Genomic DNA, 27,254 nt, shown 5'->3' with positions numbered 1-27,254 from the left:
TGGGACCTGCAGAGGCAACAGCACAGGAATTTCCTGAGAAACACGACTCACAAAACCAGATTTCCAGAATCCCACATTCAAAGGCATGCCCTACTGTCTAATGAAAAAGCAAGCTAATTACCCCTTCCCTCTTCAGGAGCACCCACAGCATGGCTGCCCTTGACCCAGACATCTGCTTTCCCTAAAAGGGATCTCAAATCCCTTGGGGGCTGTAAGTCTAGCACATTTACCTGAAATTGGGCGATAGCTACTGCGATGGTGAGAAAAGGGGCGATTTGGCTCTCGTGCCCCTTCTCATGCCCCATTTGAAGATTCTTCAGGGTTCTCTTTGCTTGGGAGGGCAAATCAAACTAGGAGATCAGCCACGTTAAGTACATTGCAGGACAAACTGCCTGCAAAAGCAAGCTTTAACCAGCTCTCTAACCACCGGGGTTTAGCTAAGGAAGAATGTATTTATGTTTTCACACTAAGCATTTGTACCAAACCGCTAAATTTACGCTTTCTCATGCATAACGTTGAAATGAAACCTCTGGGATGAGGGTTTATACTTTATTTTCCCCCCTCTGTTTGGACTCAGAATCGCGTTCTGACTTTTCATCACCCACCACGGCCAGAGGGCTCACCCAAACTGACAGGAAAAGCTGCTCTTGAGGGGGGAGGCTGGTTTAGGATGGAAACGAGACACTTTTAAGAGGGAGTTTTCCTCTCCTCACGCCTCTCCGCGCTCCTCCCCAGCAGCTCTCACCACCCCCCCGCCCTGAAGGGCCGAATCTGAGGCGGGAGGAGCCGTTGGGAAACGACCGTTAAGGCGGGGGAGAAGCTGCCCCCGCCGCGCGCGGGAAGGCGGGTCCCAGCGGAGGGGCGGAACTGCGGCAAATCTCAGCCAATCAGCAGCGGAGCCGCGGCGAAACCCCTGCTGCCTGAGGTCGGGGAACCCCGTGGCTAACGGTTTCCCGCTCTCGGGGGTGGGGGGAGGCGGTGGAGAAGGTACTTGCTCAACTCATGAGGCGACCCTGCCCCTGAGGAAGGAAGGGGAGGGAAAGAAGAACGACTAGAAGGGGGAAGGGACGGGAAAGAAGGGGTGACAAAAGACAAAAGCACCGAGGGAAGGAGGGCAGGAAGCTGCACGGCCGCCCGCCAGCAGGCTTTGCCCTCGCTGCGACAAAATGGAGGACAGCAGAGCCCCTGGGAGGCTGCTGGAGAGAGCGGCGCGGGGCGCTTTTAGGCTTTGGAGAGCGGCAGGGCTTCTCCCTCTGTCCCGGCGGGGCTGGGAAGGAGCACGTCTTGCAGCCACGTGGAGCATCTTCCCTCCGGGAGCGGGCGAGATGACTTCTGCAGCAGCAGCAGAGGGTTTTAAACCAAAGCGGGACTGCTAGGCTGTGGCAGGGATTAAGGTCGTTTAGGGCAGGTCAGGACAAGCTGCTTCGCCTCCCAACAGACCGAGCTCAAGCACCCCACACCTCAAGTTTTTCCTGATTTTGAAGACGTGCCTACACAGCCCTTTCATCTTCTTTTACCATGCATGGACCAGCTTGGTTTTACTTCACAACCCCCCCACACTATCTTCCAAGGTAGACTAAAATTCTCTTAAAACCAAGGATAAAGCTCAGGTCCCTCCATTTAGTCTCACTCCAGTGGGCAAACAGGTGCTTAGAGTGAGCAGCCAGGCTTAGGGCTTGACAAGGAAAGGCAATTCCTCCCCACACTTAAAAATACCCCAGAAAACCACCACTCATTTCTTGGTTGATGGCTCATTAAGTACAAGAAAAGCCTGTTTAGTTACTGGCTTTCTCAAGTGCAGCCAGAGGATTTTTGCTAATACTGGACTAATCCCAAAATAAAAACAAGGCTTGGTCGGGCTGTGTAAGAGATACAGCTAATTTTATGGGTTTCTTCAAAAACACTGTGCTTGAATGAGGAGGAATTCACAGCTGCTTTGAAAGGGCAGCATTAGACTCGCAGCTCAGGCTGTTGGGCACACCAAGTCAGCAGCATTTATGAAAAAGAAGGAAAAAAGGGGGAAAATGCTCAAGACTTAAAACAGACCTGGACTCCTCAGCTACATTCACATTGATTTATAAGTATACAAAAGCCCTCTCTGCTCCAACAGTTTTCAACATTAAAAACTCATTTGGCAATCCACACCTCGCTATAGGTTTTCAATAGCATCCTTCCTCAACTGTGATGTTACCAAGACCTAAAATACCTTAAAGAACAAGTTCCAGTCCCAGAAAGATGCTCAGAGCTGCAGGTTTCCCAAAAAAAGGTAACAGAAAAACAATTACCTTACTCGATTCCTTAAGAAATCCCACATTCTCCACAGCTGTAGATACTAAAAGAAGTAATCCAATACAATAGTCTCAATTTATTTGAAATAATTCGGTCTGAAAACTTTTTTTTAATTTAAAATTTACAGCACACGTGGGGAGGAAACATGTTTTGTTACAACTAAAAATTATCAGAAGAGTGCTGCAGGGTTGTTCTCTTTTTAATTTAACACTGTCATGGCTTTATTCAAAACACAGTTGCACAAAATCAGTTACTCCAAAGTTTAAGGAAAGAGTTTGATAAGGAACCAAAACACACTATATACATACTGCCATACAAAGAGCATTAAAATAGGACAAAACCTCTACAAAATATAAAACCCACCCTTACGTATTTGCATGAAAAGACCACCCACCAAGCAAAAAAGTTTCAAAAGTTATCTGGAGGCTCTGTATTACTTTTTTTTTTTTTCTTTTAAAAAAATGCTATGCTGTTTTAATTGCATGCCAAGCTGACAAATATGAAACTAGACTTCGATGGTAACACTGAGGAGAAAGACAAAGTTACTTAGGAAGTTTTGTGTGAGGCTCAGGTATTTTTAAGATGTAGCAGCTGATGCACGATCCTGCAAGTTTGTTTTTAAGAAGTGTTAAATCTGAATATCTCAGGGAAGGTCTGCTAACCCCTTTCTGAGTTTACTCCCTTTTGTCCAGTTAACTCATCAAAACTGGGGTTTGGCTCACCAAGACCAAAAAATTTGAATCCATCAAAACCAAAATAGGGTTTTTTTCCCCACCCCCCCCTAGTTTTCTGTGCATCAGTAAAAGACAGTTAAGGAAAAACCCTGACAATGAGGTACTTTAAAGTACACATTTATAAATAATAGGTTTCATTTGCTGAGACTGAAAGAAAGCAAAACGATGGGAAAAAATACACTTTTCTATCTCAAAGCTGAGCACGAAGCAACTGCCTTGAACACAGAGCCTCCACGACACGACAGGATGTGCACTTACCTAAGGTTTCTAGTCATTCAGTATTCATACACAAACACAGGAACTTAGATTGTGGTTGCAAATGTAGTTTTACCACTACTTTTCTAGTGTCTTTACAGATAATTCATTTAAAAAAAAAAAAAAGAAAAACAAAACAAAAACCCCAACACAAACCCCATTTAGTCAGTTCATTTCCAAGAATATTGCCATCTGCCTGACTCATTTCATCCCAATGCCTTTACTGGCTGGCTATGCTTTACAGCTACATGAGAAACTATGATTTAAGGCTCTATTTAGGGGGTGGGGGGGACAAACAACCCACACACACAAGAAACTGGGCTTTGCAGAACTTCAACCCTGCAGTATCTAAACTTGATTTTAAGAGTTGGAAGTCACATTTTAAAGTCTGAGAGTGTGTGAAATTAAATATTCACAGGTGAACCGATCGATGGGTGACTGACTCTTCACTTAGGTCCAGGATATCTCTTGTCTTCCCCCACCCGTGGTGTCTCCCCCCAGTTTAATGGCAGCTATTGTCAGCCAAGACAGATACAAAAATAAGTCTCTTGAATAAAGCTGTGTGTGATATTTGGTTCAGTACCTACGTGAAACAATGTTAAGTTAGTTTTATATCAAGACTACTGAGTTTTTAAATCCAAATCATGACTGGAAGAGGAATGTGGTATGTTTGAACTTGTTTTGCAGTGGCTTGAAAACATGAATCCATCAGGGCAAGTATTATTAAGACCTGCTGGTCACAACAGGCTGCTAGAAAAAAAAAAGGTTGTCAACACATCTCCTGTATTTGCCACCAAATTTATGCAACAGAACAAGTTTCTGCAGCCATTCCATATAAAAAACCCTAAACTATTCACTAGTATTTTACATGAACTTGAATGTTTTGCCTTACAACCAGCTTAAAAAAGTTTAAAAGGTGAGACCTGCCAAGGAAACTCTATTTATGTTGATCTTTCTGCCTTCAATGATTCTATACAAGTGGTGTGGGGGGGTTGTTTGAAAGAACTAAAATGTGCTTGAAGGAGTTACCCGTTCACTTCTGCATTAGAAATGCATATATTTCATAGCCAAACACCATGATTGTTGCAGAATTCCCAAAATGACAATGCAAGAGCAAAGGAAGTGAGAAGTTTAACAAAGACTTTGAGGGAAATGGTTTAAAACTACAGATTAATTGCTTTTGTTAATAACCTGCGATGACTACGTAATTTGGAGAAGATTGAAGGATTACAACCCTTTCTGTTCGCCAAGATACATTCTTGGAGGTATCTAGTGAATACTCCAGTAAACACCAAACATCTGAACAAGCAGGGAGAGGGGGCAGGGGGAGAATAATCTTCTGAAACCCACTGAGGCTTTACACTGTAACACACAAAATGGGATAGAAGACTTCAAAACTACGAGTCACCTTTTAAAAAGCTGAAGTGAAAGTGTCATTTAGTGGATTTCAAATAGAATCCCTGGTAAACTCAAGACTCTAGTCAACATCTCATTTCAGAGACTGGAATTCACCATCTAGCATTTTTGAGTTCAGCTTTTTAAGTACAAAAACTTGGAAATCTTGAAGGAAATTCATAACATTAATCCCACGTGAAATGGGTGTTTGAATTCTGGGCTAATGATGACCAACACAGCAAGCTTGTATAAAATTAAAGAGCTCCAAAGAAAAAAGTCTTAGAAGGGGCAGGGGGAGAAAAAACTTGACAATGGCTTCAGTGATTAGAGGGGCTGGAAATTGTTCTCTACGTGTAGGTTCACTAACAGGCTATTGTATCTTATTTGGAATGATAAAAAGGGCAAGAATAGTAAAACCACACTTCTATAAAAAGTTAACATATCTTCTGTAGGGACATCTATGGTACATGGAGACATACAGATCTGCATAATCACTATTGCGTATTCTGTAACTTAAAGAGTCTGGTCCTACTCGTGTCTAGAACAAATTAATCATCCTCTTCCTCGCCTTCATCTTCAGGGTCTCGTTTCCTCTTCTCCCCTCGAATGCCCTCTGCTAAGGAAGAGAGGTATACATAGATCTCATTACGTTCTGCTCAACCATAAATGTACTGTTAACTTGTAGAAAAGGTAATTGAAATAATTATTAACACATTCACCACTATAACATCTCTGTGCTGCTTATGGCTCTCCAAAAAACACATCAGTTTACATTGTTCTAATAATTCATGCAGCCTGCATTAAACTAAGCTCAAACTAAGCTTAAACGAAGCTCAAACTAAACCTGTGATGTTCCATACAGGATTAGAAGTGGATTTATTATAAAAAAAACCTCTTTGTGGTAACAAATACTTGAGAACTCACCTGGAAATGACATTTTCCATCTCCCTAAAGTTCCACACACCCTGTCCAAAACCCCGCAGTCCCCACAGATACCAAGTGACACACGTGCCGTTCCCTCTCCCGTGACCAACGGCATAAACTTCTTATGTAAACATCTTTGAGCTGATTCTTCAAATATGCTTAATCCAGCCAGTGGACTGTGCGCTCTTGTGGTGAAATAATGAAATGCAATTTTGTCAAATCTAATAGATTTCTTTTCCAGCAGTCATTTCCTGGCTAATTAGCCCTCCTGACCGCCTGCTTTGTTGTCTTAATAGAAGGCTGAATTTGTAACAAGTGAAGAATTAGCATTGCTACTTCAAAACATCAATTCTTTTTTCAAGTGCAAGATGCATCTCCAAAAATTGCTGCATTAAACCAAGAGCACAGATGAGATGGGGATTAAAAAATCCAAGTTCTGGCAGAGCCTCTTAACAAGAAAAGTCCAGAGGAAGAACCTGCTAATTTTAGGATGAAACTTGATTTTTTAAAATAGATTTCAGTGGCTACTGACTGGCAGTGACAGGGAACTCCTATCACACTGGTATTTGTGCACAGGAACTGAGAACAAGCTGTCTGCCTACAGAGCAACTTCAGTTCCAGTGGTATAGAACCGGGCAGGAGCATCCAAGATCAGGCTAGTCCCTACCCTGGAGGCCTGGAAACCTCAAACAAGGTGTGAAAAAAGAATGAGCAGTACATTTGTCCCATTTAACTTCTTGCAGGTCCTTTTTAGAGGATCAACAGGTAAAACAAAAAGTCATTTAATGAATAAAAAAAAAGCCAAAACTTAAGAAACCCATTTCATTAACAAAAAGCCACAGCAGCCTGCAAGAGCTTTGCTCTTCCTCACCAGTTACACTCTGGATACAATGATACGCTGCCTTAAAGTGGCTTTTTTGCAAGCTTTTGACTGTTACACCCTTGTCTGACATCAAACCAGCCGTTTATGAAATGAAGAAGTTCCCACTGCTGATAAAAAGGCCAGATAGAAAAATAAACTTTGCCTCCTAGGAGCTGCCTCTCGAGTTTCCTGGAGAGGCCACTTCGATAAAGGGAGAAGATAAAGCTGGGGCTTTGCTGTGGAGCTTCTGGTGCATGAAACACCACAAATGTAACATCTGCAATGTCCAGAGAAGAATCCCTTCTCAAGGTTGGGAAATAACATGTAGGAGATGCAGCATCTTGTGTTTCAGAAAGCAGCTTCAACAAGTGACTTTGAAAACTGTCATTTCCTTGGTTTTATTTTATAAGTAAGCAGACAGAAAAATACCAAAATAACCCTCAGCTACTTTACAACCTGCTCAAGCTTTTGCTTAAACCCATCCTAAAATACTTCAACATACTTTCAGAAACAGTCCAGCCATCAGACCAGTGATTTATTTTATCCCAAACTTGCCAAGTTAGAGAATCGTAAAGAATCAACAGGTTTAATCCCAACTCTAACAGCCCAAGTACTTACCTTCTTCTTCCTCATCACCCCCTTCTTCAACATAATCATCATCATCATCTTCATCCTTCACAAAAATAATAGTGAAATACGTTTAAAATTGCTGATAGTTTTCCTTAGGTGCTGATCCTGAGGAGAAATCCCAACAATCCCACTTAGTCTGTTCAGAGGTCACATTCCACGTTTACTTTTTGCTGCTGCCCATCTGTACAAGGCCAGGCAGCCAAGCCGACGGCAGGACGCTTTATCAGGGCATTATCTGGCCTGGTAGCCTTGATTCTTTCGGGTTTTCTTTCCCTCCCCCCTTTACTACCTTATGCCAGCTCAAGATTAAATTATCACAAAATTAACTGAAGAGGCCACGACAGCAATTAGAGATGACAAACAGTTTGTCTTTGAACCCAAGTGCCATTAAAGGACAAGAAGAGAAAGCAGAATGGCCAATATCACCCAAAAATCCTTATTTCCATGTCAAATTAATTAAGTTCTTGCAGTTTTCCCCCCCCCTTGCCTTTTTTTTAAAGCTGATATCTGAAAAATGTAAACCAATTAACAATCAGCAACCCCAGAAAATTGAACTGATGCAAGATCACTGCCCTGCTGGCACCATGTCAAGCCCTGAAGGCAAACTGAAGTCGTCTTCTATTAATCTGCTCTACCAAATTTTACATATAAGGTGATGTAACGATGTGAAACCGTCATGAGCGCCTGGCTGACCTTTGCCTTTCGACCACAGGAACTGAAAACCACTCTGGGTTAACTCACTGTGATTAGAATGGGGTATAAGTTCTAGAACTCTCTTAAAACATTACATACATCACCCTGACCCACCTGTTCTGTACCTAAACACAAAATGCAAGCTCAGGATCTGGTTGTGTCCCACTGCCATCAGAAGGGCCGCAGTCCTGCACTCCACTAACATTCTCAGGCCCTGTGAGGTAGCTCCTAGTCACCCAACATCCAAATACCACCCACTGAAACCCCTGTATTTTTCTACCCAGTAACCACTGAGACATGACCTGTTTCTATCTGCAAGAATCTCTTCATAACCTTGTAAAACACATCTATTTTCTTATCTTTAGTACTCCACTTGCTTTTTAGTACACTACTACTTGGAAGGTCCTGCAGGCTATTTTCCACAGCTCCTCAACACCACCCTAAGAACATTTTAAAGTGAGAGCATGGTAACAACCCAGCATTTCACATAGTAAAAACATAAGACTTTTCCTTTGTTTCACCTTTAAGTGCCAGTAACTTGTTGCTGTTCCATTCTCTTCTTTCACAAGACCAAGGTGATTTTTTAAATTTGTTTTCCAAAACAAATTCACTAATTCTACTTAATAGGGATTTCTAGTCTGACAATTTAATTGGCAGAAGTTCACAGATTCAAAATGCTGGGGAGAACAGTGGCTTTAGCTTACAGAGTAAGAGTGGTTCCACCATCACGGGCTGGGATAAGAGTGAACCAAGTCCTGGAAGGCAGCCAGGACCATCTTGAGAGCCAAAAGCCACCGCTCACGTTCAAGTGATGGCTTTACAACTGAGTGACAGCAGCCTTCTCTCCAAAATCTCCCAACCTTTACCCCAGATTCACGCACTCTGTGTCTACATGGCTCAGTGAACCCCGAAGTCTGCAGGCCATTTCTCTTCATTTCCCAGATTTGGCGTGACTTGCAAACTTTACCTGAATTTCCTCTTTCATCAGATACGAAAGGCCAACTTCTTCCTCTTCTTCACCTTCCCCCAAATCTGAACCTCCATCATCTTCATCATCTTCCTCTTCGTATTCTCCAGGAGGACCAGCTTCATCTTCATCATCATCATCCTCATCTCCTTCTGAAATGAAGGCTACACTTATACATATACACTACAAGTCTCATTAACTCCTCTTTACCCAAGTACACACCCGGACAAGCTAGTTTAAAGTTACAGTTTCAAACCAGAAGGGTTTTAGGTTTGTTAAATGCAGGCACCACGTGGGAAACGAGCATGGTTTTAATGAAGTTAAGAGTTCTAATCCTCCCCACCCCAAAGAAAGGCTACTGATGTTTTTACATCTCAAGCTTCAGGCAAAACTCTTAACATCTGAAGCAGCTGCATCTGCAAACTCTTGCAAGGGAGCTGAAAATTTAGTCTGAAGGGGAAGAGAGGCTTCTCTAGAGAAGCAAACCCTAAATATTTAAAGGCAAATGCAGCTTAAACATTACACACATCTTATTTAATCACTTACTAGTAACTACAAAACACCTACAGATCCAGAGAAGTGATCTCTCAATTCCTAATCACTTTCACAGTTCCAGATAAATGAATCACAAGAAACAACAAGATGATTTAATGTTCAAGTTTAAAACTTATTCATCTACTTCCAAATACTGGGTATATTTTCACATTCTAAGTAACAATTTGGCTTTCACTGAGTTTTTAAAGACAGGCTTCAAAATTTAGTGTCGTAGTGCTCATCAGCAGCCCCAAGAGCCACAACCCACTTTGAATTTTAACACCTTCGACTAGTAAAGTACATCTTAACTTGTAGCCACACTCAGAGACCTAAACCTACCAGTTTCATTTTCAACTGGGTAACAGGAGGAGAGGTAGGAGCAGCCTCACTAATGCCTCCAACTGAGGTTCTATCAAGAGAACTAAACACATTTTTCTAAGGAAAATTGTATTATTCTTGGGGACAGGACTGAAGCCATTACAAAACCCAGCAAAATTCTAATTTTTCATACAAAATTAGGTGCTTGTCCCCTTGCTCTGTATCATCCCACAGCACCAAAGTGCTTTACTACTGGCAACAACCTATTTTGAGGACATTTACAGTTTTGTAATAGTATCTTTAGTAAAATCTCCTTAATTCAGAGGGTGCCAGCAAGAACCCTGAAGTCCTCTGACAGGAGTTCTCCTTCTGTATCCCCGTGAGTTAATACCAACCGAGTTACTGACATCTGTGCTTCAAAAAATAAGAGCACAGCATTGTCCTAGCACACTCAAGAAGTCACCATACCCCACGTCAGCATCTTTATTACAGCATGTTACTCCTATAGCCACAGTTGATTTCAGGAAGTTACCCTCATCATCATCATCTTCCGAGTCCGGTGCTTCGTTATCTTCCTGATCAAACCCATCTAGGTACGTGATTTGCTGAAGCAGCTCAAAAATGCTGTCTCTGTAGTCCTCGAGGTTTGTAATCTCACAGTTGAACAGGTCAAGGCTCTTCAAGTTTTTGAGATTTTGCTGAAAACAAATGAAAGTAAATGGAAGGGAGGGTGGAAATCCAAACCCTTTTACCCTGTATCTTGTCCCCAACTCTTCTTATCTGGTATTTTTTTAAGTTTAGCTAACTTACAGGCATCTCATGAGGAATAAACAAGAGGCCCTTGGTAGCATTTTGAATTGCACCACAGAATTTTCCTTTGCCAACAAAGAAGGTGATTTTTCTCACCTTTCAGACTTTACACACATATAGAAGGAGCCACCTGCACGGCTTGGCAAGCATCTGAGGCCTCAATAAAAGCCTTTAAGAGCACTAAACTGCTTTACTTAAGTCTAGCAACTGCTGGGTTAAAGCTCTGTTAGAAGTAGAGGAATCTTTAGGAGCAGTTTTAAAAATAAAAAGTCTGTATCAAGGTCCTAATTAAAGAAAAATAATAACAAATCATGGGAAAAGTGGGTGAAGAGATGAGGCAGCTTCCTCCTCCAGCTGAACGACCTATGGCTGGAGCTTCCCAGGCTTGCTCCTACCTGACCCTCTCATCCAACACATCCTCATCACCACACAGTTTAATGAAAGCTTATCAGACAAACTACACCTTAATAAACGAACTCGAGAAGATTAGCAAGATGTAACCTGGTTATTTTTCTTCCAAAGACAAAACACCAGCTCAAAAAAATCCCTCTTAACTCAGTACATCCCACTACTGACACAGGAGGAATTTAACAGCAGCACATTTACCAGTGCTGTCTGTTAATAACTACTGAGTTAATCAAGTCAGGACCGACCGGAATACTGACAAGCCTCAAACACCACCACATCCATTCCACCTCAGCTGCCAAGAAGAGAGTTAAATACATATATATTTATACACACACACAACAGGTAAGAAGAGAAATTTCATTTCACAGGCTAAACAGGAACAGCAGCAGCTACAACGTACCACACTAAGTCTTTTTTTAACCAGTTCAGCAGCAGTATGCTTGAAAAACCTGCTCATGCCAAGCCAGGTCGGTGCCATTCCGTTGCAAAAAGAATTCTATTTACTCTATTTATTCTTGCTTAGTATTTATTAGGCTGAAATTTTCCATTAATCCCTCTCCCTTCATACTTACAAGAGCTTCCACAGTGCCAAGATCTTTGATTTTGTTGCCACTTAGATTTAGATATGTGAGATTTGGACATCTTTCTGCAAGGACCTCCAGGCCTCCTGAAATAATGTTGTCACTCAACTCCAACTATTAAGCAGGGGGGGAAAAAATAAACAATTAAGTCATTAAACAGCTGGCTTCTTACCATCTGATTCAGACCACACCAGGTGCTACTGCTGTCCCTTTAATTTAACAATTTAATCACAAAACCAAACACTTTGGGAAGCCCCAGCAGCTGCGTTAACAAGTTATCAAATATTTTGAGAATTGTAGAGTCATCCTTAAGATCTCATGGGTTTGGGTACCTCAGTTTTAAGTTAGAAAATATGAAATACTCCAGTTTTCACCACAAGCCTTTATTCCACCAGCGATGTCCAACCCAGGATGCAACCACCCTTCATGCTAACAAGCACTGGACTGGCCCAAGAGTCATTGACCAAGCCTCACTTAGCTGTAATTAACTGGAGATACCCAAAACTCATCAGCTACGTACCTTTCGGAGCTTACTCAACGTGGGAAGTTTGGCCAGCGATGTCAGCTCTACATTGGCCATGCTGAGAAACTCGAGTTCTTTAAATGAGTCATTGAGCCCTTCGATTTCACCGTTGCTGGATCTGCAGTTATCGAGCACCAACTCGGTCACCTTCGAATAGGATGGCAAGTCACTCATCAGGCTAATTAGCATTAAAAACATATTCACTAATTAACCAAAATCCCCCACATTTCATCTCAACCACAACTCGGAGACTGTTAATTATCTGTCAGTTTGGGGGGGTGGTTTAGATTTAGACCAGACTTTTAGTCTCTGACACCTCTTTAAAAAAGAAGGAACTATATTTAAGTTTCACTTCCTCTGAGGATGCTTCAAACTCCACAAAAACTGCTATCTCACCCCAAACTTCCCTCACAGACACTTTCACTGCCTCCCCACTGCTGCTGCCTGGGGTAAAAGCTACCCCTGGACACAAGCAAACTGCAAACTTGTCCCTAAACTCTAATAATTTGATCACAGGTATTCAAACCTATCAAACTATCCCCTTTCCTCCTGGTGCCAGATGATTTTAGCAGTGGGTTCTGCAGGTTAATTAAACCAAATTAAATAATTCCCTCCTGCCAAAGCCACTAAAAACTAGATAATCGATACAGCTCGAGTACTTTGAGAAGCGGTAACGAGGAGCAGCCAATTAATTTTCAATTCCTTTCTCTCCAGCGGAACGTCCCGCTCATTAGAAAGACCATTAACGAGGCGCCTCTGCCTTTGCCCCCTCAAACGTCTCAAGGCTGCTGCGGAAACCTCCCGAATGGCCCAGTTTACCACCTTCAAAGCCTCACTGTTGGTTTATTTCCAGAACAAACCCGAAGAAAATAGAGGAAAACAACCCAAACCAGCCCAATGTTGCTCCAAACAAGCAGAAAAGTTTTTTGGGGAAGAGAAGGAACCTCCATGGCTTTGCCCAAGACACACGCTGGAAGCACACGGGAGGCTTTTCCAGGTACCAGCCCCTGATAAACTCACTGAAACACGAGCGATTTGGTTAAACGAAGAGTTCGGGGGACTTTTGATTCCCCCCACCCGCCGCCCTCAAATCCCCCCACGAGTTGGGTCAGTTACGCGGAGGCAGCGGCTGTATCTGGACTTTACTCCGGGGGTGAGCGAGAGGCGCCGGGTGCTTCCACCGCCCTCGATGCACAAGCGGAGCCACCAACGGGGGCTGGGACATGCCCACGGGGGTGGGGACCGTCCCGTTCGCCGTGGGAAAGCGGCGCGTCGCTTCCCAGCGCACGTGAAGTCCCAAATCTTGAGCTTTTTAGGGTGGGTTGGGTTTTTTTTTTTTTGCATCTTTCCAAAGAAACGAGAAGTTGAAGGCGGAAGGGGTGTGGGGGCCACACACGGAGACACGCGTGTGCTCTCGTTAACCGGGGGCGGAGACACACACGACACGGGGTGGGGGGTGGGGGGGGACACGACACGACACGACACCCACCTCCCACCCCCCTGGTTCTCCCCATCGTGCGCCCGGCGGGGCGGCGGCTGGAAGAAGCGGGACCGAACCGGCCGCGCCACGCAGCGCGACGTGGGGAAGGGAAAAGGGAGGGGGAGGGAAGGACGAAACCCAAAATTAATTAAATAAATTGAATTAGGGGGAAAAAAAAAAAAAGAGAAGAGGAGGAGGGAGAGAAGGGATGAGGCTGAGCTCGGCGCGACCGTGACCTGTTTACTACGGCCGCGCTCGCAACTTGGAGGCGGCGAACCGGGAGGGGATTAACGGCGGGCGCAAGTTGGGGGCCCGCCCGCACACACACACACACCCCCCACCCCCCTTTCCCCAGCCAACTTCGGGGGGCGAAGGGCGACGGCGAGGGGAGAAGTTGGAGGCGAGGAGGGGAAAGCAGGGAGGGAAGGAAGGAGGGAGGAAAGGGAGGGAAGGAGGGGGCGCGGGTCCCTGCCGCCCACCGCCCCGGGGCCGGCGCCCGGAAGCGCCGCCCGCGCCCCGTGGGGCTCCTGCGCCACGGCTGACCCAGATTCGGCGGCGCCACCACCGCCGGGCCCGCGCGGCCTGAGGCGGCGGCGACGGTCGGGCGTGCGGAGGCGGGAGCGCGGCCCGTCGCCCCGCCGCCCCTCACCTTCTCGGGGGCCCGGTTCCTCAACTCCAGGTTGATGCGCTTCTTCATCTCCATCGCCCCCCTCCTCCCGCGGCTCCGCAGTGGCGAGGGAGGGCGGCCGGGCGCGGCGGGGGAGGGGGGAAAACCAACCGCCGAGTCGCTGCTACCGCTACGGCAGCCGCCGCCAGAAAGGAACCGCGAGCGGGGAAGGTAACGCCGCGGGCAGCCGCCGCCGCCCCGCACGCAGCTCCGACCTCGTCAATGGCCGCTCGCACACTGAGCCTCCATGACATGGCGCATGGCGCCCCCTCCCGTCGCCACGCCCCCGCCCCGAGGCGGGGCTTCCTCCGCGCTTCCGCCCTTCTCATTGGCTCAGCGGCTCCGCGAAATTTTCCTCTCGATTGGCTGAGCGATCTGCCCGTCCGGCGGCGCGGTCCTTTAAAGGGGGGGAGGCGGGGGCGGGGCTCATGGTTTTTTTTTGTGCGGGCGCGCGGGGGCTGGCGGGAGCGGCGCGCGCGCCCGCGCCCTTTGCACGTGCTGGCGCGGCAGTCGCGCAGGGCGGGAGTTTGTTGTGCGCCTTGGGGGGGGTGTGTGCAACGGCTGGGAAGCTGCCTGGGGGCTGCAGGGGGGGCTACACCCACTGTTCTACGGCCTTGGGGGGCTGCGTGTCCTGCTGCGCTGGGTGGGCTCCTCCTTGGGGGGGGGGGGGACGGACTGCACGGCCCTTTCCACGGAGGCGTCATTTCAGCAAGAGGGAGGGCAAATCCTCTGGGGAGCAGCTGAGGAGCTGGGGGTGCTGAGCCTGGAGAAGAGCAGGCTGAGGGGAGACCTCACCACCTCCCCTGCCCTGCCAGGAGGGTGCAGAGAGGTGGGCGATGGTCTCTGCAACCAGGGGACAGGAGATGGGACAAGGGGCAATGGGCTCAAGCTGCCCCAGGGCAGGGTCAGAGCAGATGGGAGGGGAAAGTTCTTCCCTGGCAGAGTTGTGGGGCTGTGGCACAGGCTGCCCAGGGAGGGGCTGAGTCCCCTTCCCTGGGAGTGTCTAAAAAAGGGGAGATGAGGTGCTCAGGGAGCTGGTTCAGCACAGGATGGGAACGATTGGACCTGATGATCTTAAAGAGCTTCTCCAGCCTTGCAATTCTGGGTGGGTTGCACGCCTGGCTGCACTGGGACGGGTGGGTGTTTGCACACGGTGTCTCCCACGAGCACTTGGACACCTGGTTTTGCACGCCTGGTCGCACGGAAGTCTGAGCTACAGTTGCAAGGTGGGAGTTCACACTTGGTTTTTGTGGGTGGCCAGATCTCAGGCCCTGAGACTGAGCAGAAGATGCTGGTGCTACTGTTAATTTGCATTATTTTGTGTTAAAACATCCAAGGGCAGCTGTGCAATGGTGTGGGCTGTACAGGGGAAGGGAGCTGCACAAGCAAACAGCTCAGTAAGAGCCTAATTCTTTAACTTGGAGACACCTCTGGGTGGATGTTTCGAATCATAGAACCACAGACTGGTCTGGGTTGGAAGGGACCCCAAGGATCACAGAGCTCCAACCCCCTGCCACAGGCAGGGACACCAACCCACGGGTATTAAATTCCACCTCAGCTCCCCTGATAGATTTTTTCCTTCCAAATATCTTTTTAAGGACTTCAAGGTCAGCTCTTGCAAATAAATTCCCATTTCAGATGAAGAGATTCTCTGTCCTTAGTACAACAAGAAATATCTTTGCGGGGGTCTCCCCTTCAGCAACATCCCCCCCCCCCAACCCCTTTTATTTAACCCACAGTGATAATGGAATTTATATTCAAGACCCCCTACAACAAAACACCTCCCAGGCCAAATGCAGCACCAAATCAGCCACGATTTGATCTTTTTGAGCCAATTTTAAACCCCTTTTCAAACAGGCAGAGAAACAAGCTGGCCAAACTCTCACTATTTGATGCTGAAACAGGAAATACTTTCTCTGTGCTGCTTACTGACAGTGGACCAGAGCAGCAGAGATTCCCATGGAGGTTTGGGTGGGGTTTTTTTAGGTTTTATTTTCTTGGGGGAGGGGGTTGGCCTGCTGCTGAGTTGCTAAAATGTTTCAGGCTATTTGTGTCTCCAAAGTTAAAAGACTCAATATATAAATATTTGAAATATCTTGTCTAGGCAGGGCTGACACTTCCAGCCTGGCAAAGGGCTGGACTTTGCTTTAAGGATGGTCACAGCTCATGGGCATGATTCAGAGGCTGTGGCCTGGCTGGAGATGAGCATCTTCCAGGACTGGAGCTTTAAATAGTAAATATCACTTCATTTTTGACAGCACACATGTTTTTCCACACTTCCAGATGTCTATAAACCCTTCAGCCTGGAGAAGAGAAGGCTGTGGGGGGACCTCACTGCAGCCCCCCAGTCCCTGAAGGGAGCAGAGGAACAGGAGGGGAATCAGCTTGTTAAAGGGTGGATAATGGCAGGACAAGGGGATGGGGTGAAGCTGGAGGAGGGAAGGGGGAGAGGAGAGACTGGGGGGAAGTTCTGTCCAGAGAGAGTGGTGAGGGGCTGGAAGGGGCTGCCCAGAGAGGGGGTGGGTGCCCCATCCCTGGGGGTGTCCAAGGCCAGGTTGGATGGGGCCCTGGGCAACCTTGTGTAGCTCCAGGCCTGGAGGTTGGTGTCCCTGCCTGTGGCAGGGGGTTGGAGCTCTGGGACCCTTGGGGTCCCTCCCAACCCAGCCCAGGCTGGGATTCTCTGATTTGCTCCTCAAAGAGTTTGATAAAAGCACTGCTGAATAACACCAGGGACCTTGGGAGACCTTCTGCTTCCCTCTTGCCTGAAGATAACGAGGAAAGGGTTTGCAAAACCAGAGGGAAATCCTCTTTGTGTTAAAGCAGCTTATCTCGTGGAGGAGAGAGCTGGGTGGCTGTTTGCAGGGCTGAGGGCCGGGCATTGCACAAGCAATAAAGAAATAAAAGGGATAAATCTGTGAGAGGAACTTGTGGAAGCATCGGGGTGAGGATGGCTTCACCCCGATGGCTTCGGACTGAGGCAGAGCTGGCAGCTTTACCATCCTTGGGTGAGATTTTTGGTTTGCCTGTTAGAGATACAAAGATAAGCTTCAAAGAACAATTCAAATTCTTTAATCACAGGATCATAGGGGTTGGAAGGGACCTCCAGAGCTCGTGGGGTCCAACCCCCTGCCAGAGCAGGGTCCCTAGGACAGGGCACACAGGTCAGTGTCCAGATGGGGCTGGAATCTCTCCAGAGAAAGAGACTCCACACCCCCTGGGCAGCCTGTCCCAGGGCTCCCTCACTGGGGAAAAGTTCTTCCCCACATTGGTGGGGAACTCCCTGTGCTCCAACTTGAGCCCATCGCCCCTTGTCCTGTCCCCACAGACACTGAGAAGAGGCTGCCCATGTCCCCTGTGTCCCACCCTTCAGCTATTGATCCCCATTGATCAGATCCCCTCTCAGTCTCTTCTCTCCAGGCTGAACAGCCCCAGCTCACTCAACCTTTCCTCCCAGGGGAGGTGCTCCAGGCCCTTCAGCATCTCTGTCCCTCCTCTGGACTCTCTCCAGGAGATCCCTGGCTGTTTGATCCCAGGGAGCCCAGCACTGGACACAACACTCCAGTGGGGCCTGAGCAGGGCAGAGCAGAGGGGGAGGATCCCCTCCTGTCACCTGCTGCCCACACTCCTCCTGATGCCCCCAGGATCACATTGTCTCTCTCAGCCCCCAGGGCACACTGCTGGCTCATGGGCACCAAGCCCCTGATATTTCCCCTGATACCAAGTGGGTTTGTTCACTCTCAGGGCCCTGGGTGAGTCTGCAGCTCCTGTGACAAAATTGGATTTTCCCCTGGAAATTTTGGCCCAGATGTGTCTGGAGCAGAGTCTGACAGGAGGGGCTGATGCTCATGGAAATGAGAATGGAGGGGGAAAAAAGAGTATTTATAAACAGAAATAGATTTTGGTGAATCATATCAGCTTTGGGAAAGCAGTGGGGTGGTTTCCAGCTAGAAATCATTAGCTGTAATTAGGTCAGGACACAAATTATCCTGAACACCACTCTTGGTTTTGGCCCTTTTGGGCTTGAGGTGAGCTAGAAAACTAAGCTGGGTTTCTCCATTAGGCTGGGTTTATTGTATAGATCTCTTCACATGCTTCGTTCTCTGAGTGGTTTTCTGTCCTTTGGTGTGTGGACCACCACCACTGAGTAGTGACGCCACTAATTAATACTAGTTTTAATTAATGAGCTCGGCATATTATAAGCTTCATGTACATTTTTCTCCACTTACTGATTTTTCCCTTCATTGCAGCGTTGAGAATGTCCACACTGTGTGTTCAGAAAGGAATTCCCTGAGCTCTCCCAGCTTTTCCTCATCAAGTTTTAGAGCAGCAAGGAGCCAGGAGGTGGCACTGGCTGGCAGCGTGTTTGGGTCCTGTTTCCCATCAGCAGCTCCTCAGCCTGTTCTGGAGCTTCCTGGCTTCCCCAGAGAATAAGGTCAGTCTACTTTTCAAGGTTGGGAGCTTGGATAACCCTTGGGAAGACGGTAGGAGTGGCTGGTGATGGCACCAACGGTGGCATGATGGGTATAGAGGGGGTGGATGGATGGGTTTGGGTTGTAGCTGCTCTGGCAAGTGGAGGAATTTCTACCTGGGTTTTTGAGGGTGAGCTGGAAGGAACATAAAGCTCTGCAAACCTGGGGGCTGTGACCACCTTCAGCTCTTTATTTTGAGCTCACTCAACCTCTGTTGAGCTCCAAGACCTCTTGGGAGCACCTGGGTCACGTTTGCTCCCCTTCTTTCCCCTTAACCCTTTTCTTTTCCCCCCAACTGAGCCAAAACTCCAATTTCCCAACCAAAATTCCCACTTCTGGCAGGATTTGTTCTGTGTGGGGAGCTGGTGTGGGCTGTATCAGTTGGAGAGACTTTTATTTCCCAATCCAGCTTCTCATTGCACCACAGATATCCCTGGTGTTTCTAGAAAATAAACAGTATTAAGAGTGATCCTGGAGAAACCCAAGTGGAAAACCTCTGCCTGCTTTTTCTACAGGTTTAGATTCCTGCAGAGATCCTTTAATGGGAGTTTCTTGTGCTTGTTATTCCAGTTCTGCTGCTTATTAGGGATTATTTATGCAAATGAAACAGTGCTGCAAACCTGGTAAGGGATGGTGGGTGCTGGCATGGAGGGTTTATCCCCAAACCTGCCTCATTTATGTGCCTGGACCCCAAAGTGCTCAAGTTTTCCTGGAGAATATGGGAATTGGGGGCAGGAGGAGGGAGTGAGCTCAGGGATGGATGGGGTTGGAGTGAGTTTCTCCTGCTTTCCTGGAGGGTGTTGGTGCTTCATGCTACAGACTGCCAATTGTTAGTAATTCTTTGGGGTTTTTTTGGCAGGAGTTCATATTTACAAGAGAATAATAGGAAATAGGAAAGAAGCTAGTCATTACAAAGCTCTTCAGTGTATGTACAACTTTTTATGGCTTGGAATGGCATCATCCATCTATTGAAAGCTTTGGACATAAAGTCCTGACTGGAGTAAACCCAGAGGTGACTCCACTTCATTCAGAGGATGTCATTTCCTATGTGGTGACGATGTTTTTGCTTCATCAAAGCCCTTGTGTCTGGAATGAGAGGAAAAGGTGAGGAAGCTCTTGCCATCTCCTCCTATTGTTTTTATTTTCGAGTCACTTGTGTGGTTGGGACGGGGATTTTGTGTGCACCTGGGATAGTGGAGCCTCAAAAACAAAGGAGAGAGGAGAGGAGAGGGGCAGAAGGGAGAGGAGAGGGGCAGAAGGGAGAGGAGAGGGGCAGAAGGGAGAGGAGAGGAGAATTTGGGGTGGTTGAGCAGGGGAGATACCTGGGGCTGAGCCCAAATATGCACAACTGAAGTTTCCACTGAAGGTTTTATATAAAAAAATCACTTGGGTCCTTACAAAAATACCCTAAAATGCCTCTTTTGAGGTTTTTAGTAACAACTACAACTCCTTGAGGTGTCCCTGACACTGCAGCTGGATGCCTGAAAGGTTTCATTTGGTTTTGGATCCTTTTGAAAAGCTCCTGCTGCTGCTTTCAGAAGAATTGGTCCTGAAATCCTACCGACCTTTGGGACCTTCTGAGGGGAGAGGAACAGGGGAGTCAAAGCAGGAAACCCAGGAAGCTGAAGAGGATGATGAGAGGTTGGTGACACCACAGGGGAGATCCCACTGACTCCTGAATCTCCTGGAAAAACAAGGAAAATAAATCAGTCCCCCCCAGATCCCTTGGTTTAAGGTGCCAAAAGCCTGTGGTGGAGTTTATTGGAGGGTGGGGGAGCATCATCTTTTGGAAATCCCTTCCCCAGAGCCCTGGCAGAGCTTGGATGGGTGTATAGGAGTGGAATGGCACAGGATCAACTTGTATCCAGAAGAATCTACGGAGAGAGGCTGAGGGAGCTGGGCTGGGGCAGCCTGGAGGCTGTGGGGGGACCTCACTGCAGCCCCCCAGTCCCTGAAGGGAGCAGAGGAACAGGAGGGGAATCAGCTTGTTAAAGGGTGGATAATGGCAGGACAAGGGGATGGGGTGAAGCTGGAGGAGGGAAGGGTGAGATGAGAGATTGGGGGGAAGTTCTTTGCAGAGAGAGTGGTGAGGGGCTGGAAGGGGCTGCCCAGAGAGGGGGTGGGTGCCCCGTCCCTGGGGGTGTTCAAGGCCAGGTTGGCTGGGGCCCTGGGCAACCTTGTGTAGCTCCAGGCCTGGAGGTTGGTGTCCCTGCCTGTGGCAGGGGGTTGGAGCTCTGGGACCCTTGGGGTCCCTCCCAACCCAGACCAGGCTGGGATTCTATGAATCCCTCAGGTTTGATGTTCTTTAATTAGGAAAACTGGCTGTGTCCCCTTCTCTCAGCTCCTTCTGCACAAACCAGCCAAATAACCAAACAAATCCCAGCTACTCCTCTTTAACCAAACCCATCTGAGTTCAGAGATTCCAAATCCACATTTTAAACCCATTTATTTCTCCTTCCCACAGTGATCTCAAGAAGCAAACACCCCCCCATCCCCCCAATTTGGGGTTTATCCAGAAATACAAAGTCCAACTCACGTAGTATGCATACATGGTGGGGTTTATCGTGATGTTATCAGAATAATAGTCTCCAGTTGTGTTGAAGTATTCACCTAGAACAAAAGCATTGTCCTGAGATACATATATATATATATATTCCTGATATATATATTCCTAGAACCACACAGGCATCTTCCCTGCTGGAGCCGTTACAGTAACACCGAGTGGCTGTTCCACAGGTTGGACTCTCTGTCCACCTCTCACCTTTTTTGCCTGGGCACAATGTGATTTTGGGGATGTGACAAGAACCACAGGGGGAAGAGCAGTGCCAGAGAAATGTCTGAACTCTGGTTTTAAGCCCAGCTTAAGTTTTACACCAGGTTGTGGCTTAATTATAGCGGTGAGAGCGCGACAGCGTCAGGGGGTCTGTTTCCTTGGGGTTATTCCCATTACAGGCTGCCCAGAGAGGGGGTGGGTGCCCCATCCCTGGGGGTGTTCAAGGCCAGGTTGGCTGGGGCCCTGGGCAACCTTGTGTAGCTCCAGGCCTGGAGGTTGGTGTCCCTGCCTGTGGCAGGGGGTTGGAGCTCTGTGACCCTTGGGGTCCCTCCCAACCCAGCCCAGGCTGGGATTCTATGATCATGCTGTGGTTCAGACATAAATGTTTTCATCTGAGGGGTTCTCCAGAGCCTCCAGTTAAAGTCTGTGGGCACCAGTTTCAACCCCTTGATGCTAAAAGGAGGGGTCTGGGGTACCTGTGCTCTGGTGAGGCTCACACCTACACCAGGACATTATTAAACAACTTTCCCCCCTCTGAATAGTCAATCTGGTTCAAATAAATCTGCATAACTCCAATAAACATCTGCTGGTTTGCTCATGTGGCTGTTCCCACGAATTCCCACGTGAGTAAACCTCCTCCTTTCGCCTCTCAGCACCTCCCCAGACCTCAGCTCCCTTTTCCTCTGGGTGTTCCTGCAAAACTCCAATGCCCCAGCAGGGACCTCAGGCCCCAGCAGGGACTTTTATTCCCTTTTGCCTTGAGCTTTTAGTTTAAATATCAAGAAAAAGGGTGCTGAGGTTTGCTGGTGGCAGCACAGGGCGGTGGGAATGGGCTCAGTGTCCCTTGGGGGTGTTTCGTAGGTGCAGAGGGCTGGAGGTGGTGGCTTCTCAGTGCCTTTGTGTCAGCCTGTACAGGCAAAGCTGGAGCTTCCTGCCTGGTGGAGGCTGGATGGAGGCCTCCCAGTATCCTTTCCAACTCCACTTACCCCAGTTTGCTCCTCCAGCTTGTGTGAAATTATCAAAACCCAACCAAACCAAGGATTTCTCACCAAAATAACCCGCGTACTCGTTTACAAACTCCATCATCTCATCGTCTCCTGTGATCTCAGCATTCCCTAAAAAACAGAAGGCAAGTGGGTCATGAGGCACCATCAGCACAGGCCAAGCTGCTGGGTGCAGCTTCATGTGAACAGTTTCACTGATTTCTTGGTGCTTTGTACAAACCCCATTTCCCTGGGGGATCAACAGAGTCACAGTCTGGCCCATAATTAAATCCATATCACAGAATCCCAGACTGGTCTGGGCTGGGAGGGACCCCAAGGGTCACAGAGCTCCAACCCCCTGCCACAGGCAGGGACACCAACCTCCAGGCCTGGAGCTACACAAGGTTGCCCAGGGCCCCATCCAACAGGACCAGAGCTGTTCCAGGGTGGGTTTATTCCTTTGTTTTAGGTTCAGATATCCCAGGAGAAGGAGATGCAGTGAGGAGGTTGCAACCCTCCAGCTACATTCCTGCACTCCACCCCCCCAGATTTATTTTTGGGGTGGATCTCAGAGCTTTGCTTTGTGCATTTTTGAGCCACTGACCCAGCTTCTTTATTCCTCAGGAGCTTTTTGCTGTGGAATTCCTGCTGGCTTGGACAGGAGCTTTGCATTTCCTTAGGGCTGGGGCACTATAAATAGATTTCCGAATCGTATGGCAAAGTCATATCAAGTCTCTCATTTCCCTTTTCGAACTAGAAGGTGCAAGGTGGGTTCTTACAGACTCTGTAATTGGGAATATTAATAGATTGATACCCACGTGCTCATAGAATAATGTGAGATACTCATAGAATAAGATGATCACAGGATCACAGGGGTGGGAAGGGACCTCCAGAGCCCATGGGGTCCAACCCCCTGCCAGAGCAGGGTCCCTAGGACAGGGCACACAGGTCGGTGTCCAGACGGGGCTGGAATCTCTCCAGAGAAGGAGACTCCACACCCCCTGGGCAGCCTGTCCCAGGGCTCCCTCACCCTCACTGGGGAAAAGTTCTTCCCCAGATTGGGGGGGAACTCCCTGTGCTCCAACTTGAGCCCATCGCCCCTTGTCCCGTCCCCACAGACACTGAGCAGAGGCTGCCCATGGCCCCCTGTGTCCCACCCTTCAGCTATTGATCCCCATTGATCAGATCCCCTCTCAGTCTCTTCTCTCCAGGCTGAACAGCCCCAGCTCCCTCAGCCTTTCCTCCCAGGGGAGATGCTCCAGGCCCTTCAGCATCTTCACAGCTCTTCAGTGGACTCTCTCCAATATAATAATATTACAATACAATAATATTATGATAATATAATAATATTACATACTATAACAATATTATGATGTGTTTTCATACTCCTATCTGAAGATAATACTATTTACAAGTTATACTGGTGACAGCTTTGGTGGTGCCATTGGTGATGCCCAAGGCTGGCTGCAGCTTCAGGTTCCCCTCCAAATCTCACCCCTATTTCCTCTATTTCCTAATATTTCCTCTCAGCACCAGGAAATTCTCTCAAACCAACCCCCCAGCCTGAAGATCTCTGTGCCCAGATCCGAGCCTGGGGTCTGCAGGCTGCGACACAGCGTGGCCACCTCCCACCCTCAGCCCTTGGGGAAGCAGCACCGAAAGCGAGAGCGCAGGGTGCACGCCAACCCTCCCCCTGCACCTTCCCACGCTCGACACTCCCTCCTCCTTGGCTCAGAGGCTCTGTGAACTCCAGCTCTCAGGCCACGTTCTCCCATATACCCTTATTCTGCAGTTGTATTTATGCTGGAGCCCTGCTAAGAATAACAGAGGAGCTTCCAGCTGAAAATTCAGCCTTGCTGGGAAGAGCTTCCAGCTGAAAATTCAGCCCCTCTCCCCACCCCACCCCCCCTGCTTCTTTCTCAGCTGCTTTTAACCCCTCACAGGATGTTCTGTGTTTGGTTTCATTCCTCTGGTGTGGTCAGGAAGGAGGAAGGTTCAGTAAGGCTGGTTACCCACACTTCAGGGGGTGCTTCCTGCTTTGGTAGGGGGGTTGGACCCCTTGATCTCTCCAAGTCCCTTCCAACCCCAATGATTCTGTGATTCCCACATTCCCAGCAAGATTTACTTCATCACACGTGTGTTTTTACCCTGAGAAACTTCAGGATCCTGCTTAAAGCTGCTGCTCATCCTTCCTGGGTGCTGCCAGCACTGGGATCTCCCTCCCTTATTAACCCCCTGAATTGGGGCTCACCCCATTTCCAACGTGCCCACCCAATACTTCAGGAAATCCTCTTTGGTTGTGAGGTTTTCCTCCCCTTGCCTGTGTCTGGCTCTTAATAGCTCTCAGCTCTGCCTTGCAGTTATTTTAAACATGCAAAACATGAATCACCAGCCTCACTTCTCTAAGCACAGACTACATATTTTGCAAGCCCAGACTGTATATGCTCCAAACACACACTTTACTGAACCTTCTAACAACTACATCATGTTTTCCCCTGGCTCCTCACTTTATTTTCCCACTGACCCCCATTCCCAAGCCAAACTCCTGAGACCTCTCAGCAACCCACCCTCTCCCAAGTCCTGTAGAGCATCTCAGCAGCATGGAAATCCCTCGAGCTGAACACTTAACAGCAATTCTATCACGAGCTGGAAAACCAAAAGGCTCCTACTTACCCTGGAAAAAATGAAGAACCAAGAATGCCACGATGAAAAACTTTGTCATCCTACGTTTGGGTGCGACTGCAGCTCGGGAGCTTCTTGAGACGTCCCAGCAGAGGCAGGAAATGACTCTCTGTGAGGGCTGGACCCAACAATCTCCCTGCTTGGAGTAAAGACAGGATTTTTCTGCAGTTCATTAAGTGGTGAGATGTTGGGCTGGGTGAGGGGTTGTCCTGGACTCACCAGGAGATGTGGGATGCCTGTGGTGCTGCTCCAGAGATGCAGGATTTTCCCTTTATGAAGACATTTCCAGTTTTGGGAAGTTATTCCCCTGGGACCATAAACACCACGGGATGAGCTCACAAATAAAGGGAGGGTGGATTTGATTATGTTATAACAGGAATTCCTAACAGCAAATCCTTGCACAGGAGGTGGAGGTTAAGAGGCAGAATTGGGAACTTGGAGCCAGATTGTTCCAAACTTCCCTTAGAATCTTGGGGGATTTTTCTCTTGGCTTCATTTCACCTTCCCAAGCCTCACCTTCTCCATGGGTAGGAAGAAGCACAAAGGCTCGTGGGTTTATGTTATTGTAGAGTAGATAGAACTACCTGGGGTTGAGGGGATTTTTGGGAGTGTTTACAGCCAACTCCCATTACTCTCAGCCCTGCTGAGAAGGACCTGGGTGTCAGGGTGGATGAGGAACTCAACGTGAGCCAGCAGTGGCTCCTGCAGCTGGGAAGGGCGATGGGATCCTGGATAATGGCAGGACAAGGGGGATGGAGTGAAGCTGGAGGAGGAAAGGGTGAGATGAGAGATTGGGGGGAAGTTCTGTCCAGAGAGAGTGGTGAGGGGCTGGAAGGGGCTGCCCAGAGAGGGGGTGGGTGCCCCGTCCCTGGGGGTGTTCAAGGCCAGGTTGGCTGGGGCCCTGGGCAGCCTTGTGTAGCTCCAGGCCTGGAGGTTGGTGTCCCTGCCTGTGGCAGGGGGTTGGAGCTCTGTGACCCTTGGGGGCCCTCCCAACCCAGCCCAATCTATGATTCTATGATTCTACAGCATCCACAGGGTGTGGTGCCTTGGTACTTACTGGTATCAACTGCTTGTGTTGCTCCCTTTTCCCAGAATAAAACTGGAAAACACTTCTTGGAAGAGAAATGCTGAAGAAAATGAAACTTGGATCTTCTGCTTTGCAGGGAAAAGCTGATGCTGGTGCAGGAGGCCTTGTGCAAGGAGCTGACATCATGCTGGTGGAAGCTGATGTTAACTGGGGTGTGAAGCAAAAGCGGCATGGAAGGAGCAGGAGGTAAATTGTCGCCAAGCTGGGGTAAAACTGGTGCGCTGCTGGGGATGGGGACACTGCTGTGACTGTTGTCACAGGTTTTCCCTTCTCAACTGGTGTCTTGTGTGTGATGGGTGTGTCTTAGGGGCTCGTGGGAGGAGGAGATGGGTGTTAGCAGATGGAGAAAGGGCAAGGTGAGTCTTTGGGAGGGAGATGAAAAGAAACTCCTAACTAGGGCGATTCACCTGGAAAATTATCCCTTCCCAGCTGGGAGGGGGTTCGGTGTGGGACAGCCTCAGGAGGGGGTGCAGACCACACTCTTCCCTTATCTCTCTCACCATCTTTTATCTCTCTCACCATCCCTCACAGCACGTTCTCTTCAGCTTAAAAATCTTTCCCCAGCCTTATATTTCCCTTTCATTTCCCATCAAAACACTCAGAGGATGATACTTCCACCCCAAACCCAGGGACTGCATCCAATTCACCCCCCCTCTCCCCCTCTATGGGTGAATGTCTCTGTGCGATGTGGGCTTAGGAGTTTCCTCTCACAGATAAGAAACCAGAAGCATATTTTTCACAGAGTTTGGGAGGTTCATGTCAAACAGCAGTGCTAGAGCCACCAGTGAGGACACAGAAAACCCTCGGCTGCGGTGGGACAGGGGGGCACGGGGCCACCAGAGCTTTTCTCATCCTTCTGCCATCGATTTTAAGCCATGGATTTCCCAAGGTGAATTATTTTTTTGACTCATTTGAAGAACTTTTCCAATGCATCCCCAAAACAGCTTCCAAAGATGTAACTGAGATGTAACCAATGCAAAGGCTTAGCTGAAGGGGCTTTTCCCACCCATCAGGAGATGCTTGGCAAAGGGTTAAACACAGAGCAATGCTGAGCCACGGAGCAGGCAGGAAGCAAATCTCTCTGGACCCTCCCCTAGAACCACAAAAATAACATCCAAACTCTGCATCTCAACCCACGCACGAATCTGACCTTCTTGGGATGAATCCCACTGGGAACAGAGCTGCTGGAA

At 48.1% G+C, this 27,254-nt stretch overlaps 1 protein-coding gene and 2 long non-coding RNA genes across 5 annotated transcripts; 1 reads left to right on the top strand and 2 right to left on the bottom strand.

Moving 5' to 3' along the window:
- Positions 1-2,378: 2,378 nt before the first annotated feature.
- ANP32E (acidic nuclear phosphoprotein 32 family member E) lies at positions 2,379-14,283 on the bottom strand. 3 transcript variants are annotated; one of them, XM_084276888.1, is made up of 7 exons: positions 14,053-14,283; positions 11,921-12,070; positions 11,392-11,514; positions 10,134-10,299; positions 8,750-8,901; positions 7,078-7,132; positions 2,379-5,289 (listed from the first exon to the last, which is right to left on the bottom strand). In XM_084276888.1, the coding sequence occupies exons 1-7, from the start codon at positions 14,104-14,106 to the stop codon at positions 5,222-5,224; spliced, it is 768 nt and encodes a 255-aa protein (XP_084133014.1). In that variant the 5' UTR covers positions 14,107-14,283; the 3' UTR covers positions 2,379-5,221. The 3 variants fall into 3 exon arrangements, with proteins under 3 accessions (XP_084133014.1, XP_084133013.1, XP_084133012.1); XM_084276887.1 differs by having other exon boundaries at positions 2,379-5,286; positions 14,053-14,182; XM_084276886.1 differs by having other exon boundaries at positions 8,750-8,898; positions 14,053-14,182.
- Positions 14,284-19,812: 5,529 nt separating this feature from the next.
- Positions 19,813-22,409, bottom strand: LOC311202289. Its single transcript, XR_014617913.1, has 3 exons — positions 22,362-22,409; positions 21,076-21,149; positions 19,813-20,223 (listed from the first exon to the last, which is right to left on the bottom strand). It is a non-coding gene; the product is annotated as an uncharacterized lncRNA (long non-coding RNA).
- Positions 22,410-25,095: 2,686 nt separating this feature from the next.
- On the top strand, positions 25,096-26,865 carry LOC311202244. Its single transcript, XR_014617906.1, has 3 exons — positions 25,096-25,156; positions 26,141-26,250; positions 26,807-26,865. It is a non-coding gene; the product is annotated as an uncharacterized lncRNA (long non-coding RNA).
- The last annotated feature ends 389 nt before the right edge of the window (positions 26,866-27,254 follow it).

Source organism: Gallinula chloropus (genome assembly GCF_964237585.1).
Source record: "Gallinula chloropus genome assembly, chromosome: 29".
In the NCBI taxonomy this organism is placed as follows: Eukaryota; Metazoa; Chordata; class Aves; order Gruiformes; family Rallidae; genus Gallinula; species Gallinula chloropus.
The sequence above is the reverse complement of the archived record's forward strand: the minus strand, read 5'-3'. Positions and strand labels throughout refer to the sequence as shown.

Bases quoted from the DNA above. Each gene is read 5' to 3' on its own strand.
- ANP32E (XM_084276888.1), bottom strand. From the start codon at position 14,106: ATGGAGATGAAGAAGCGCATCAACCTGGAGTTGAGGAACCGGGCCCCC. The intron at 12,071-14,052 runs GTGAGGGGCGGC...TCCTATTCGAAG, and splicing joins GGAACCGGGCCCCCGAGAAG to GTGACCGAGTTGGTGCTCGA. The intron at 5,290-7,077 runs GTAAGTACTTGG...TCTCTTCCTTAG, and splicing joins GGGTGATGAGGAAGAAGAAG to CAGAGGGCATTCGAGGGGAG.